The sequence below is a fragment of the Athene cunicularia genome, assembly GCF_003259725.1.
Source record: "Athene cunicularia isolate RWA chromosome 1 unlocalized genomic scaffold, athCun1 chr1_part1, whole genome shotgun sequence".
NCBI classification, from domain to species: domain Eukaryota; kingdom Metazoa; phylum Chordata; class Aves; order Strigiformes; family Strigidae; genus Athene; species Athene cunicularia.
This window is the reverse complement of record NW_020799091.1, coordinates 26785616-26801703: the sequence shown is the minus strand read 5'-3', so window position 1 is coordinate 26801703 and position 16088 is coordinate 26785616. Positions and strand designations below refer to the sequence as shown.

Sequence of the window (16088 nt, the reverse complement as noted above, 5' to 3'; positions counted from 1 at the left end):
CGGACGCAGGCCCGCGGGTGCTGGTGGGGGGGCCCGGGCCTCTGGTCCCCGGTACAGGTGGCTCGCAGGGGAATAAAGAAAAGATTTCGGGTTGATGGTGAGAAAGAGGGATCACTTCCTGAGGTCGGTTAGCTGTGTTTATTTCATGAAATAAATGCTTATTTATGAGTTTAGCTGAAAAGGAAAAACAGATGGGCTCTATTGTATAAGCTAATAGCAATAGCAGTAAAAGTATCAAAATGAGGGGCGGTCTCTTGTTTCGGCTGGGCATTTTTTGACGCAAAGGCCACGCTCCAGAGGTATCCTCGTGGCTCCAGAGCAGCAGAGCTGCCTCTCCACCACAGAGTAAAGAAGATGTGCCTTTGTGAGCCTGGGCCGCCGTGGGATCTGTGTCCCCTGCAGCAGTGAGCTCTGCTCCCCTGGACAGCCCGGCCGGCCTGGCCTGCCACCCACAGCGGTGCTGCCTCGGCAGTATGGGCCGAACAGCCTCAGGAGCCTGGCTGCGTGCCCCCGCGCTGCTTCTGCAGCCGTGACACGTGTCAAGCGTTGAGGTGAAATGAAGGGATTTCTGTGAGCTTTTCCAAAGGACAAAAATCGGTTATGCATATGAAGGTAAGACACCATGGAAAGAAGGTGAATATATATAGCACACAGCTGTTATTTATGAAGATGAGGGTCCCACCATGGTATTAGCTCTGTGCCCATGCAATGTAAAGTCTTGTTTCCATTTGTCTGTTGGTGTGCAGATCAAAACCCAAAGACTCAAGCAGCAGCTTAACTCTTCAGGCAACTGGGGACTTCACATTGCTCTTCTGTAGGCTATTCCTGAGAGAACTGCAAGCAAATCGAGTAGCCTTTGCCATTATGCCCAGAGTTGAACAGTTTTCATTCACTTACTGTTTTTTCTTTTAGTTTGAGTCATTTATCTCAAGAAAAAATTATGTGAGCAGAGACATCCACTTGAAATTTTAGCATGATGGTGACAGTGGTTAAGATATTTTTCTATTTAATTTTTAATTTTTTGTTTGCTTCCTCACATAAATCCTCTATATAAAAGGACAACTTTTCTAAACAGCCTGTGTAGTGCCTTGTTTCTACTGTCCGCTAGTCAGCAAGCAGGTTTTCAAGTATTTTCAGACTCCTTGTTTCCCTTCTTAGTTTTTGATTCTCCACCCTAATACACTGATGTTATGTCCTTCACTTCTGACTAAGCTTCCAGGAGCTAGGATCTCCATTCTCCACGTCAAAAGAGATAAACCAGTATGCAGTCATCACAGGTATGAGCAACTAATATTTAAGCATGTCAAGAAAATCCTATTATTAGAAGGATCCCCTCCCACTTATAAATTGTATGTTGTTAGCAGTTTGAACAACATTTCACATGCTGTTAACCTGTTGGATGAGTTGACAGAGTGAAGGCACACCTTGAAGTCAGAAAGACTTGAACATCTGAACCGCAAGTGTAAGATGAGTCAATACCACTGCCAAGTCTTGTCCAGCAAGTTATACCACAAACATACAAAGAGCCACAAAGATGTTTCTCTATCAGTTGGTGCATTTTCTTTTGAAGCAGACAATTCTGGTTTCAGATGCTCCTTGATGGGTGTGCATTCTTTCAAGAATGTGTTTCATGAGCCAGAATGCTTCTAGCTAACATAACACATTGGGCTGGCAGGAACTGATAGGATTTTTGAAACAGCATGTGTTTGTCTGTGCATGTGTTCTCCTGGGAAAATGAGAAGAAATAATTGAGGGAGCACTTTTTAATCTCCCACAACTGCAGGGAGTATTTGTATGAGGACACCAGGGTTTACCTTTTATTCGTCTTTTAGATGCAGCTACCAAAAAAATCCTCTCCTTTTCCAACATGGATAGTATTTGCAGGCTACATTTTTCCTCAGAATGGATCTTTTTAAACAAAAATGCAAATGTGATAGTGCAATGAGGTCACCATCTAAATTTCAGCTAATGTGCCATGGCTTGTCTGTGTCATGAAGGTGGGTTTGACGTGACATTTTTAACAGTTTTCTTGTCCATCAGCAAACATTGTTGTATTAAGTCAACTGGATGTACACTATGGGATAAGACAATTGAGAGTTTGTGATCTGTAATTGCCAGAAGGGACTCTGATTTCAGTTATCAGTCTGTGTATCAGTGGAAAACATTTTGTGTAGTGTCAAGGATAAATCCCCTTACAAAGCTAGATACTGCAGCAAAAATACAGGTGTCAGCAAAAAAATGTCTGGCACATGATGTTTTCTGTTGATTTTCTTATCTCAGTTCCTTATTATGTTGCTTTTTGGTTTTGTTTTTTTTCCCAGGAATAGACAGCAAAATAACTGTTATCACTATGCAGCTAGTGAAAGTGTTCACAAAACACTCATTTGCTGCACTACAGGCAGGACCGCAGTTTAGCCTGCAGAACAAGGAGGGTGTGTTCTGTGGAATGCTACCTGTCATCTGTAGCCCAAACTAATAATACCATTGTACTTTCAAATGCTTGGAGGTACATGTACTTTTCAAAGTCAAAGACGAAAAGGTTTGTAGTAGTCACCTGAGTCTGTTCTTCAGAAGTATAAGTAATAATAAAACTCCAGTGGATGAATAGGTTGACTGGGGTCAAAGACATGACTGGAACTGGTATTTCCATATCCTGTGGCAAAAGAGGAGTGATAGAGCAGGACAAAAGGGAAATGTTTTCTTAAATACAGAGAAAGAGAAATGGCCCTTTGCTATAGCTGTTGTCATAGGCATATGAGGATGAGAAAGGAGGATTTTTGTGATGAACACAGAAGAAAATGTAAAAATGCATTAGAAGAAGATTACTGGAAGGAAGGAAGGAAGGAAGGAAGGAAGGAAGGAAGGACTGATGCAGAACTTGGCTCAGTATGATCCACAGAGGACATAGGAACAGGACAGATTATGAAGTAAAGTCAGGAAGGTGAAAGGTCATATAACAAATGCCCATAATCAGTTGTATTTTCTATCTATTACAGTGTAATAGATAAAAAGAATGCTACCATTACATACAATTTACAGGCCCTGATGCTTTCAGATGCAATGAAGAGGAACATCTGTGGGAAGCTGGCTATAGTAACCTGCTGTTTAGCTATGCCATCCCTGTGAAAGTGATAGCAGCCCTTTACACTGCAGCCCTTATAGAAGACCATATGAGAGTCTGGGTTGCTGGGCTAAGGCCAACTGTAGGAGTTTCAATAAAGCCAAATGCTGGGTGCTGCACTTGGGCCACAACAACCCCCAACAGCGCTACAGGCTTGGGGATGAGTGGCTGGAGAGCTGCCAGTCAGAGAGGGACCTGGGGGGGTTGATTGACAGCCGGCTGAACAGGAGCCAGCAGTGTGCCCAGGGGGCCAAGAAGGCCAATGGCATCCTGGCTTGTGTCAGCAATAGCGTGGCCAGCAGGGACAGGGAAGGGATCTGACCCCTGTACTCGGCACTGGTGAGGCCGCCCCTCGATTCCTGTGTTCAGTTTTGGGCCCCTCACTACAAAAAGGACATTGAATGACGAGCGTGTCCAGAGAAGGGCAACGGAGCTGGTGCAGGGTCTGGAGCACAGGTCGTACAGGGAGCAGCTGAGGGAACTGGGGGTGTTTAGTCTGGAGAAGAGGAGGCTGAGGGGAGACCTCATCACCCTCTACAGCTCCCTGAAAGGAGGTTGCAGAGAGCTGGGGATGAGTCTAACCAAACAACAAGCGATAGGACAAGAGGGAATGGCCTCACGTTGCACCAGAGAAGTTTAGACTCGATGTTAGGAAGCATTTCTTTCCAGAAGGGGTTGTTGGGCGTTGGAATGGGCTGCCCTGGGAGGTGGTGGAGTCCCCATCCCTGGAGGTGTTTAAGAGTTGCATTGACATAGCGCTGAGGGATATGGTGTAGTTGAGAATGGTCAGTGATAGGTAAATGGTTGGACTGGATGATGTTCAAGGTCTTTTCCAACCTGGATGATTCTGATCCTGTGAACTTGGCTCTGCCAAGCTCTGCACTGCACACAACATACCCCAGAAGAAATCCATCACTGCCCTATGTTCTTCACTAGTTCTCTGCTGTCAAATTATTCTTTGACTTTCTCCAGCATTTTATTGTCATTTTGTGCTGTGGTTGGGCTAGAAAATCCAGCTGATAAGCAGGAGCACAGGAAAATGTTCTGTGTCTTTTAAGTCATTTAGAGTTGGATTTTTTGATGGTTTCTTTTCCAAGAGGTTATTGAAGATTTCACCAGGTCAAATCAGCCCTTTCCTTGAGCTAACAATTTTTCAAAAGCTCAGACAGTGTTGACCCCATTCTGCAAATTAATATATGACTCTGTGAGTGATTTGGCCAAAGGTCACCCTGACAGCAACCTGTAGTGATGTAGTGAAACTTGTCGGTGTCCCTTGAAGCTCCAGAAGAATATACAACTCTGAAGTTTTTGGTTAGCTCATGCTATCTCACTTGAGGATTTATTGTCAGGCCTCACAGTCAGCAGTAGTGGCTATAATATATGTGATGCTGAATCAGCCACCTGGTTGAGGAGGTGTAAAACTCCTGTTTGTTATAAATCACTGAAAAGATAACACTAACAGTACAGTATGCACTTTAATACATACCAAACCCGTGAAGTCTTTCTGTTCATCTTCTGCTAAAAAAAAACAGCCATTGATTTCAAGAAAAGTACTCTGTCAGCAAAACTGATAGGATTTGGTCTAAATATATTAGGCTCCAGAACTCTACATGACCCAGGAATTCTCTAAGGAAGTAGTCATCTAGACTATGTGGCCACATCCTCAGCAAGGCCTAGAGGTCATGGCACTGCCACTCACTATGGTGAGGGCCCAAGTTTCGCCTGGAAAAAAAGAAATAAAGGCTTAGATGGTGGAGCCAGAAGAATCTGCTTGTAGCTGACTAACTGCATCACCTTAGGAACACTGTGTCTCAGGTGTAAAGCTTATCTTCCTTTGCATATGCTCATTAGTAAGCCGATGAGATCTGTAATATAGGAGATTATTGTTATTGTAATTACAGTATAGCAACAAAGAGGAATATTTTTGCCAAAAAAAGTAGAAGCACGACATGAGTAACACATGATATAATGCTGATGGTGTATGCCAGACCTGCTATCCTTTCTCTTTAAGCAGTGACTGCCTGTGTCCTACTGGCAGAAGGTCTCTGGAATGTGTTCTGTTTTATAGGAAAAAAAAAAAAGTAACCCAAACATCTGAACAAAAATTACAATTCACCATCAGGCAAAGAAAGAGTATCCTTCACTGTGTTCTGATCTCAGCTGAGGTCAGCCTCTAGCAAAGAAAATCTAGAAAATGATTCCTAAATTACTGGGCAGTGCCTTCACATCAGCTCATCAACACAAGGCCATCTATGGGATCATGACACGGCCATGACATGGATCATGAGAAGCCAAACGTAGATCTAATAAATCATGAGAATTATGGCATTAGAACAAATGCTTTTTGAGTAAGTACATCAGCAGCACATGTTTTAACACAGACCATAACTGCTGCAAACTTGGCAGAGTTCCCTTTTTTGGCAGCTTCTCCGACTGCTGTATTTTAATCCAGCGCTGTGGGTCAAATGTCCACATCTTACACATTTCAGTCGAATCCCTTATTTTTTTCTTCCCTTGACTTTTCTGGCATGTTTCCTGTGAACAGGCTGTTCGTTACAATCCCTTAATGGAAATCCAGACCACTGCCTTAAGCCCCCACAGCTAGTGATGAACCATGACTATTCTCCACTGAAATGCCCACATAGCTTAGGCAATTCTTGTTATCCCCAGAACCCAGTCACTATGGTTGCTTTGTTTTTCAGTTCAAGTCACTGAAGACACATGATAAATGTTGCATATATTGCTGCCATTCAGGATTCATACAGGACTCCAGAATAGTATTATTCCACTTGTCAAGACAAGAGATGCATAAATATAGACATAGTAATAAAATGTGTAATGAAGTACATTTTTGCAGCCTTTTCCATTTTCTCTATTGCATTGACTGGCTGATCTCTGTTTTGAAGCTTGTTTGTCTTTTCCAAAGATCCTTTTAAACTCCTGCTGTATAACTTTTGTGCTCCTGCCCTTTTTGCATCTATCCCCATACACATTTCTGCCATGCAGGCAGGGTAGTATGACTGGCTTCTCTCAGCTTCATCCAATTTCTTTACCATAGTCACTATCCAAAGTACAGTCCTTATTCTGAATAACTGCTATACTTGAGCTAGTAGCTGTTCCTTGGAATGTAGTTGCATAAGATGATAGATTTCTCACCCTGCTAACACAGCAAATCATGCACAAATGTCTGTATTGGCACAGGAGGGACAAGAGTCTATGGCCAGGGACACCTTGGGGCAGGACTTCCCTTTTAAATGGCAGCTAACAGTTCTGTCAGGCAAAAGTGTATCTGGAACCATGAGGGCACAAGGAACTCTTGAGGGGACAAGCAGTGGTGTGGCTTGGGGGCAAAAGCATGGCAGCTTCACCACAAAAGCCATTGTCTTGTGAAACTGGACCTTAGAGATGTTGCTAGTGCAACTCATGTAAAAATATTGACAATCATGGAAATTTTCACAGCAGCATTACAACACAGAATCATAGAATGGTTTGGGTTGGAAGGCATCTTCAAGACCATCTAGTTTCGACCTCCCTGACATGGACAAGGACACCTTCCACTAGACCAGGTTGTTCAAAGCCAAGTCCAACCTGGCCTTGAACACTGCCAGGGAGGGGGCAGCCACAGCTTCTCTGGGCAACCTGTGCCAGTGCCTCACCACCTTTATTCACGGTAAAGAACATCAACCTAGTTTTACATGTATGGGTGTTATAAACAGGTTTCCCTAGTACTCATAACAAATCTGTTTGGGTGAATTTAATAAAACTTTATTGCTACAGCAGGAAAAGTAAAAGTTACCAAAATCCCAGAAGTCACACTCTCTGACATCTGTTGGAGGGAAGCAAAACAACTACAATGTGGAGCTACCTGGTATATTTGGATTTGATTCCCTCTGTAAAGTTGACTCAGAAGTGTCCTCTGGGCTTGTATCAACCATTCATCTTTGTGTGTCAGCTCATGCAGCCCTTCCAAAACCTTGGCAAGATGCCGTCACCCTCCGAGATGCTGGAGAGCTGCAGTGGATAAAAATAACTTATTACCTAATGGCTACACTGGCTGCAGTCACTGCAGATGAGTTGCAAACAATTTCTCTGCAAAGATCTACTCACCTTCAGAAGAAATATGTTTAAGCCTGCAGTTTCTCGCTCAAATTACCTGCCATCCCTCTCTGGTGGTCATTTCTGCCTTCATAGCATTATTACAGGTTTGACATCCCTATGACTGATGCACTGGAAACCAATAATTATGTCCTCAAGGGAAGGCAAAGGTCGCAGGAAGCAAACTTGATTCTAAACTTCCACATCTCTGGTGCATATTTATCCATTTGCAACGTGAAATTGTTAGACTGGAGTGAGTCTGGGCAGCTCTGCCAAGAACAGGCAGAGTGGTAGCAACCTCCCTTGTTCTGGACCCTGCCGGGTGGCTGCAGAACAGCAGTGGGGAGTATGGTGATGGGCTGCCTGCTCTGAAATGCAGAGGGAGGACAGCTCAGCCTTGCCACCCAGGATGATGCGGCTGTCAGATGGCTGGGTAGTTACTGATGTCACTCTGTGATTACATTGGAAGGAAAAAGTGCTGTGCATTTAGCTGCTCAGATAAGAGTTTTGCCAAAGCAGGAGTCCTGTGTCAGCATCTACTGCAGCCGAGTAGGTTGGTTCGGCTGGTGTACAGCACGGCATCAACAGCTTTGTGAAGCACTCACATTCCCTGGCAGGAACTCAAGGAGCACTTCCAGCAACCTCCAATTACAGTATTAATTACAAGAGACTATCAAGTTCCACAGAATAGGCCCCAAGCTTCCTTTTGCATGCAAATTAGCAAGGACTTTCTTGTCCAAGCAGGTAGAACTCTGTTCGGAATATCATCAGCTTGTTTATACGTCACCCATCACTGTCAACTTCCCTTAAACAATGACACCTTAAAATAATGTTGTGCATGCAGAGCACATGCCTTTCAAAAAGCAAATGTCATGTTGAGTGAACTGCCAATCTGTAGGTTTTAAGAGGATATTTTAATATTAATCGTGGTGATTAGTGGCTTCTTTCTACTTCTGTCCCATACATGGCCTTCTATGTGATAAAGTCTAGAATACTAGTAATATAGGCGCAGTAACACTGTAAAGAGAATCATCAGGTGCCTTAACCAGACTGCAGATTGCAGTGCTAACTGACAGAAATTAGCAGATTGTCTTCAAGCAATATTTGTGCCTAGCTGTGGAAATCTTATGGCAAGAAATGCCCATGCTGGCATGGAGCTAGGCTTTCCTTTCACTGGTCAAAAAGCAGATTATTTTGCTGCTTTACTAGCAGTGTGACTACTGATCCACTGCTGATATAGGAAGCTCTGAATATTAAGTGATATGAATCTCTTCTTGCTCTCTTCAACTTGGATACCTGAAGACTTGAAGACAACATTAAGTACTTATGGTGGGATACATCTCACCAGTCTTCTGCTATCTAAAAGTTAAGAGGTGAAGTCCACATCCTATCCTATCAGAGGAGTGAAAGAAAGGCAATTTCAGAAGGCAATTCATCCTATGATTCCTACCTAGTCTCCACTGTCTGCATAGAAAATTTGTATGATGGACCATTGACCATTTGTTTTTAATCCCCATTGGTCTGACTGTGGCTTTTGACTTCTTTGCAAATAATACTAAGAGTATGCCCAGCTGCAGAAATGAAATACAATATTTGAATGCTGGTGTAACCCCAGACTCTCCATATACTCAAGGGAAAGGGGGTAAAAACCTCAGGATGTTTGATTTTACAACTGAATAAATAAAATGTCTTATTTTCACAGTAAAATGATCCACTTGGTGCCTGTAGGCATGTGACATATCATCCAGACACACATCATTTTGTGTGACACATCATGGACTTGCCAGTTGCAAAAGCAGAACTGCCCAAGGGCTAGTTCAATTTTTGCACCTGAATCAGAAAAACTTAAATTTTCATTCATAAATCAATGGTGCAGTCTAGTTCATACCTGCTTCTTCTGTTTCCTCTTCTCCTATGTCTCCTTTCTTCATACATTTTGTCACCTTTTCTCCATCTTCCCACGCAAATCCATCTCTCAGAGGTATGTGTTTCACTCTGTCAGATATGCCTACTTGTGATGCATTACTCACCTTCTCAGATACCAATATTAATCCAATTTTCTTTTAGTGTGATGGGATTTGGACACAATTTCTATTATCAGTAGTGGAGATATTATGCCAGTGTACCACCACAGGGATATCGGCTTGTGTCTGATTTCTTGAAATGAGTAGTTGTTTTATCAGAGACTTGAGCATGAGCAGGAATATGTGTGAGTTCCATTCTCCAAAGTGTTGGACACTGTCTTGAAGATGTGCTTAAGTGCTTGGTGATTTATGGCCACAGTTTCTGTGTTTTACAATATTGAGCCAAAGTTCCTTTCTTTTTTCAGTCACTGAAGTTAACAGAAGCACTCATGTATGGGTATTGCAGCATAAATTATCTTCAGCTGAAGAAACAAGATGGTTGTGAAGAAAGAGGAAAGACAATTCTCACTGCGTCAGAGAGGAAGGATGCATTGTCTTCCTGAATTTGGAGGAAGAGAATAATAATTAAAACCATCCTCATCACCATCTCAGTCCTATTCTGCCTCATTTTCCTCCAGGTGGTTAAGCCCCAAGTGATGGGCAGTTCTTTAATACGCAGAGCTACCACAGAGTCTTCTTTTCTCAAATGTGAAAGTGGCTTAGCAAATATCTAGCTTCTCTAAGGACAGCTGATGGTGTATATTTGAGTGAAGGATTTTTTTTAAAAAAAGAGTCCTCTGTTTAATGGGTAATTTCCCTTGAAAATGGTAAACTGCAAATGAAATGGCAAAAAGCAATTAATTATTGAAATGATAATATCCTTGTAAAGGTTAAGAGGTAATATAAATGAAGTTCCTGTGAGCATATTAATGGAATTACTATCTTCCCCCTCATAAGTGGCAACTGTAACAACCTTGCTAATGAGCTTTTTCATCGGGAAAAGGAATATTGAAATATGAAGTTTCATTACAGAAGCAAAATCTATGACTAGCTTATTTTGCTATGACATAATACAGAGAGAAACCTTTTACGTGCATTTAAGAGCTCTTCCCAGAGCATGCAGTTTTTGGTGGAAACGGGAAACAATGCATTTGAATTACATAGGAAGAACAACCTGTAATTTAGAAGGGTAACACAGGCCAAAGCAAAAGATTAATGCGGACACCGAGACCAAGATGCCCCTCTCATCAGCTTGCTGCAGCTTCCCTGGGAGCACAGGGCATGATTCAACCCACTGAGGCTGAAGAGGTGACTATCCCTCCCCACACAGTGCAGGGTAGGTAGCCTGGGCTCTACAGTCCAGTCTGGGTCTCAGGTACTCCCTATGCAGTATTTTTAATATGTGGAACTATAGGTATATACATGTAATACATAAATGCATACCATGGAGGCATATGAATGATATATACATGACAAGCCTTTTAGAGAGCTTTAAAAAATGAGCTTGTTTTTTTCCCCCACTGAGAACATGTTTCGGACATGGATACACTGGGAAGTGGGTACTGTTTGGGTTTCAGCTGACAAGAGTTGGCATTACGATTTTTCCATGAATGAATGAATCCATGCAAGATTTCAGAGGTTTCAGCTTCACGGAGTGCCTGAGATCTGTATGAACCTCAGGGTATGATGGGGAGGAAATGAGCTTCCACTTGTAAAATGAATTGGCCTTTGTCCCCAAGAAGAGGATTTTCATCTTTCCTTTTTAAAAACCCCAGAAGTCATTAGCCTCATTCTTGGGAATGTGATCAAATATGGTGACCTAGATGCAAATGACTGCCGGAGCTCAGGGCAAGAGGCAGCTCAGCTCCAGTTCTGCGGCAAAAGCCTCATGGGGAGGAACAATACGGTGCTTTGCACCGTGTTCACAGACACACACCGCTTACGCAAACTGTGCCATCGAAGTCACCATTGCATGTTCTGCAAATGTATCTCATGAACCTCAGGGTCGTGGCACAAGGTGGTTATGAATCACACATATTTTGTGGAGCACAGAAACAAGCTCTCCTCCCTGCCCCCCCTTTTCACGCACACGCCCTGCCCCGTCTGCAGCCCGCATCACACGCAGCGGGCAGGGGGCATGGACTGAACCCGTACCACTTCCCCAGGGCCCCGGGAGGTGCGAAGCCCCCCTGTGCTGCCAGGCCGGCCTCTCCGCCCTTCCCGCGCTCGCTGTCCCGGCCGCCCAGCGAGTGTCACTGTCGAGCAGCGCAGAGCTCGGCTCCCGCCTCCGCCGAGCCCAGCCCAGCCCAGCCCGCTGGGGACTAGCGCGCTTCTGGCCCTGCTTTGAAAATTTGACTCGCAACTGAAAGCCGATCCCTAACTGAGGCTTTAAATGGAACATAAAAATCTTCTTAACTGTTGCATGCGTCATTAAACAATCTCATTTTGCCGAACGTGCACGCCACAAAGTGCAAAAGAGCGTGGTGGTAAGACCTGCTTTTTGTATATTCCCTGGATTCTTTCTTTAGCAGCGTCCAGGGAAGATAGGCAGGTGTTCCCCTAGTAAATGAGATGCCACGATTAAATTATTTGTACTGGGTCTATATGCACAGAAAACAAGCTGCTAGTAGATGAGCATTTCTTATTGGGAAATCACTCATTATCCTTATGTTCCTTATTTTTCCAAGTCCACTTGGGAACAGTGAAAATTTAGGATTGAAATCATCCACAAGTTCTTCCTGAGTTTGTGCAGGACTAAACCAATTCTCTGGCGAAGGAGGATGGGTCTGGGACCTGTCAGCCCAGAGCTCCATCACCTTGGTGGTGTTTGCAAGGGTTGAACTGGAATTCCTTCCTTCAGCTGCGGGGCTGGTGCAGACTAAACCTCTTCGGCCTCTCCCACAGCCACCAGGCTTGTCAGCAACAGGACACAGCGACAGGACACAAAAGGGATAATCCGTACCTTGATTTGCTGTAGCTACTAATATTTTGGACCCTTGAAAAACGCAGACAACCTGGTGGCTTTTATATAATAGATAATAAGTAATAACCTTATAAAGATGAAACAACATAAGGAGGCTTTATCGGAAATAATAAAGGATGCTTCCCTTTTTATATACTGATTATAGTTATACATCGTTATACACTGACATGTTATTTGTGTGTGCATCCAGAGATTAAAAGACTGGTATTAGCAACAACAGCATTATATCTAGTAAGAAAACTGTCCTTCAGAAATGTGTTAAGTTCTGTTCATGAACTGTCAGTAATAGGATTTATAAAATTTACCACCATGGGGACCTCTAAAAAAAAGTACCAATCATAATATAGTATTGAAATGGAAGTGGAGAGAGGATCTTTTGTTTAGAGCTAAGTTTTTAGGCCAGGATTCAAGTTTAGGTGTGACAGCCCAAAATCCTGGGAGTCTAGTTCCACCCACGGTAGAAAACACGCAATGTGTCTGACTTGAGATGCCATGTGGATATATTAGGATGTACTGACCTGATTTTTTTTTTTTACCTTATTCTGAGAAATTTACTGGTGTTAGACTCGGGTTTCTCTCTTTCTGCCTGTTTAGTTGATGGCTTTTTTTCCAGATGCTGCAGATTGGACATAATTTCAGGCAAATATATTATCAGATGATTTCCCTAACAGTACTTGTCTGTTTGGTTTTCACTGACTGTATTTGAATAATTGGGTTGACTTTCTGTTGCTCCCAGTACATAGCCTCAAGTCTATTGTTGTGCCTACACCTTTCTTTTTCATTTAAAATCGAGTACAGACATGACCTGAAGATCCAGTTTTGTAAGATGCTCGGAACCACGTCGGCATGATCACTCTCCTGTGGACCACACAAGAGAAAACCAGATGGTGGCCTGCAAGATAAAAATGTCTTGTTTCTTTTTCTTGTCAAAGACTGAAGAATGAGATGGAGCTTCACTAGCTGCTTAATTTTCCTCAGGGTTCAGGAACATATGTACTCCCCTATGGCATTTTAGATCACAATGGATTGTCTTACACGATATGCTGTAATGAAGGAGTCTGTGGCCAAGCCTGTGATGTGTATATTAGCCGGGATTGATTTAGGTACAGTGACAGGATTTTCCCTCTTTTATTCTGATGCGCTTATTAGCTCCATTGAGTCTGTAGGGCCCCAGCTGTAACAGCAGCCTAGTCAATGGATCGGGGAGAAAAGAAATGGTAAAATCTATAAGCATATTTTCCCATCTCCCTGCTAGAGTAGTTTTCTGACAGCGTATTCATGGGGGTTTCATCCAGTCCAACTTCCAGTGATTCCAGCAGTAGCTCAGGTTCCCTCGACCAACTCTGAAGCTTTCTTAAAAGCGGTTTCTCTTAAATTTCAAAACACCAGAACCAATTTTAAAACCAGCTGCTATTTCAGTATAGACAAGACCCTGGGGAACAGGACTTTTGTTATCGCTCTGCTCTGAGAAGGTCTCTGTGCTTTTGTGGTTACAAGAGAGACTGTGGATCCTGAAGCACTATGTAGTAACTCCCTTTTTCTTTCAGACAGGTTAGATGTGGATTGAAATAGCTAAGTTTTCCAGTGAAAATACTTCTAAGCACAATGTTCCCTGAAAGGGGCAGCAAATGTTGATACAGCTGAAGCATGTTGAGTTGTAAACATTATGAAGAAAATGGAATAAGAATTTGGATGTTAACTTATACGCACAATGTGTTTAATTTGTTTCTAATCAAAACAAAACTTCTCTGACAGAAAAGGGATTGTGAAATAAAGTTTATTTCTCTACAAGTGACTAGGTCATGCAGCCAGCTTGTGGGGGCATTCAGAGACAGTTGGCAAGATAAGATGCTTCAGGAGAGGTGCAGAATTCAGCGTACAGTTTCCATGAGGGAATGCAGAATGGCAGCAGCTCAGGGAGTGAATGTAAAGGCCATATAAGGGAAGTAAATGAACTGCTGTAGAGATGCCATTAGCAAAGCAAACACTGACTTGGGGACCTTGGCATATACCATGGAAGAGATAAATTGCATGAATGCATACTTGTTTTCTTCTCCCCAGGTTTAACCGAGAGTTTTAACTGAGAAACCGTTTACATGTGTGAAACAGAAGTTTTTCCACAGTCATTTTAATGCCAAACAATTTCTGCCCCTGTCTAATCCCTAGTTGCATGCCTAATTTAGACACATTTATCACAGTTTCATTATAACTGAGGCCCTTGGCTAAGGAAAGAATGTCAGACTGGGTCTTTAAACAATCGCAGATTTAACAACAGTACTCAATTCTTCTCTTTCTCTACCCCAAGAGCATACTTCAAATGTCACAATGTTAACTTAGTATTCCTGTCATTTCAGGTGTTGGTAAAATGTATAGCAGGAGGCAAAACATGGGTGAGCCAAGTGAAGTCATGAGAATGAGGAGTGTCTACACTTGTCAAGAAGTGCATAGCTCCTTGCAGAAGTGGAGACCTGAGAACTGGGGCACTTTCAGGCATGGAGGCTTAGCACCAGACAGAAATCTGAGGGGAGGATGCTAGATTCGTATGCTGGGGAGCACGCTCCAGCTCTCAGCCTTGGGAAAGTCACTCCATCTCCCTTTCTGTCAGCCACCCTGTGGGCACATCCACATTCACATTTTGGTGTGGATCAAGGGCACGTTTTTGGAGTGTATCTCCGGATCATCCTCACCACGTTTTGGTTTTCCCAGCAGTAGTGAGTACACAAAATGGACACAGCCAGCACTAAAGCATAAGACAGATGCCAGGAGTGCATCTGATGCATTCTGAGTGCTCACAGGGCCCTCAGTCCATAAACCCAGGCTGGAGTTAATCTCAAGAAAAATCTGTGAAAAAGCATGAACATCATTCAGGTCCTCAGCACCAATTGATTGGATCAGATTGATCCACATTACTTGCTAATATAGATGTGTACTAGGTGGACAGTACACTGGAGGTAGTCAGGGGGTGATGGACTGTTTTGGGTGTATGCCTTGTTTTCCTCGTGAAAGACATTATTCCATATACTCTAACACTCAGGCTATATTTAACCTACTTCTTTGATTTGCAGCGCTTTCCCTTAAAGAATACGCTTGAAATGTTAGGATGGAAAATGCGATCTTGCTAGATACTTTCCAATCCATTTTTTATCCCTTGAGAAAATATGCATTTTTCAGTACTGTTCTGAAGACTTTGCATTATGGGGAAAAAATGGAAAGTCTTATTTTAAAAATCCAATAAAGTGGCTTTGTAATTTAAAACTGAACACGACTGTTTTTACTATTAAATGGTGTAAACACAGACTGAGTGCAATAAACCTCACTTCCATTTAGCATTAATAACATTAATGATCAGTACTTAAATCATATGCCATGTTCCAGGACTGTAAAAGAAACATTACCAAAGAGACTTTGCCTGTCTGGTGCTGACATAATTTAAACCTGGCATAAAATTGTCCTCTGTCTGAAGGAATTTATTCAAGCTGCAGGGCGGAGAGGGAAAAACAGAATAGGAAATCTCTTTCTCCCAGGGACTCTGTGCGCACCATCCCTCCTCGCCCCCAGAAGGCAACCCCTCCCCAAAACTTTCCTACTTAAGGCGCTCTGGGAAAGGACTGGAGCTCCTGTCTCTCCCCTTGACCTAGCCCGGCCGGTATGAGCTGCTTGGTACTCTGGTCACATTTACTCTCGCTGTAAACCAGCTCCCGAACTGTTGTGACCAAACTGCTGGATCAGCAGCTCGCACGCAGACACACACACAGAGACACACACGCACACAGACACGCTTTATCACACGCACACCATCAGGAGATTAGTCGGGATTTCCCATGTAAGGGCTGCAGCCTTCCCCCCTTCCTTCCAACACTCCTTCCCGCCGGCTTTTTCCTCCTCTCTCCTCTCCTCTCCTGCCCCTTCCTCCTCTCCGGCCCCGGCTCCGCCGCCCCACGCACCCCGCAGGCAGCCGCGGAGCCCGGCAGCGCCGCAGCGCTCC

At 43.4% G+C, this 16088-nt stretch overlaps 1 protein-coding gene and 1 long non-coding RNA gene across 5 annotated transcripts in view; one reads left to right on the top strand and one right to left on the bottom strand.

The window, feature by feature from the left end:
- LOC113486018 lies at positions 1–9726 on the top strand. Of its 3 annotated transcripts, none has more exons than XR_003399515.1 (3): positions 1–97; positions 318–612; positions 9546–9726. It is a non-coding gene; the product is annotated as an uncharacterized LOC113486018 (long non-coding RNA). The 3 variants fall into 3 exon arrangements; XR_003399516.1 differs by having other exon boundaries at positions 11–97; positions 300–612; XR_003399514.1 differs by having other exon boundaries at positions 7–612.
- The window catches only part of COG6 (component of oligomeric golgi complex 6), a 73595-nt gene extending 58316 nt beyond the window's left edge, over positions 1–15279 (bottom strand). The window contains exons 1-3 of one of the 2 annotated variants that reach the window (XM_026859549.1): positions 8667–9381; positions 5665–5667; positions 4381–4393 (exon numbers count right to left, since the gene is read on the bottom strand). In XM_026859549.1, coding sequence (XP_026715350.1) covers positions 4381–4393; positions 5665–5667; positions 8667–8716 — 66 coding nt within the window. In that variant the 5' untranslated portion in view covers positions 8717–9381. Of the gene's footprint in view, positions 1–4380; positions 4394–5664; positions 5668–8666; positions 9382–14790 lie in introns of those variants that run through there. The other variant, XM_026859541.1, reaches the window with a different exon arrangement.
- Between the last annotated feature and the right edge of the window lie 809 nt (positions 15280–16088).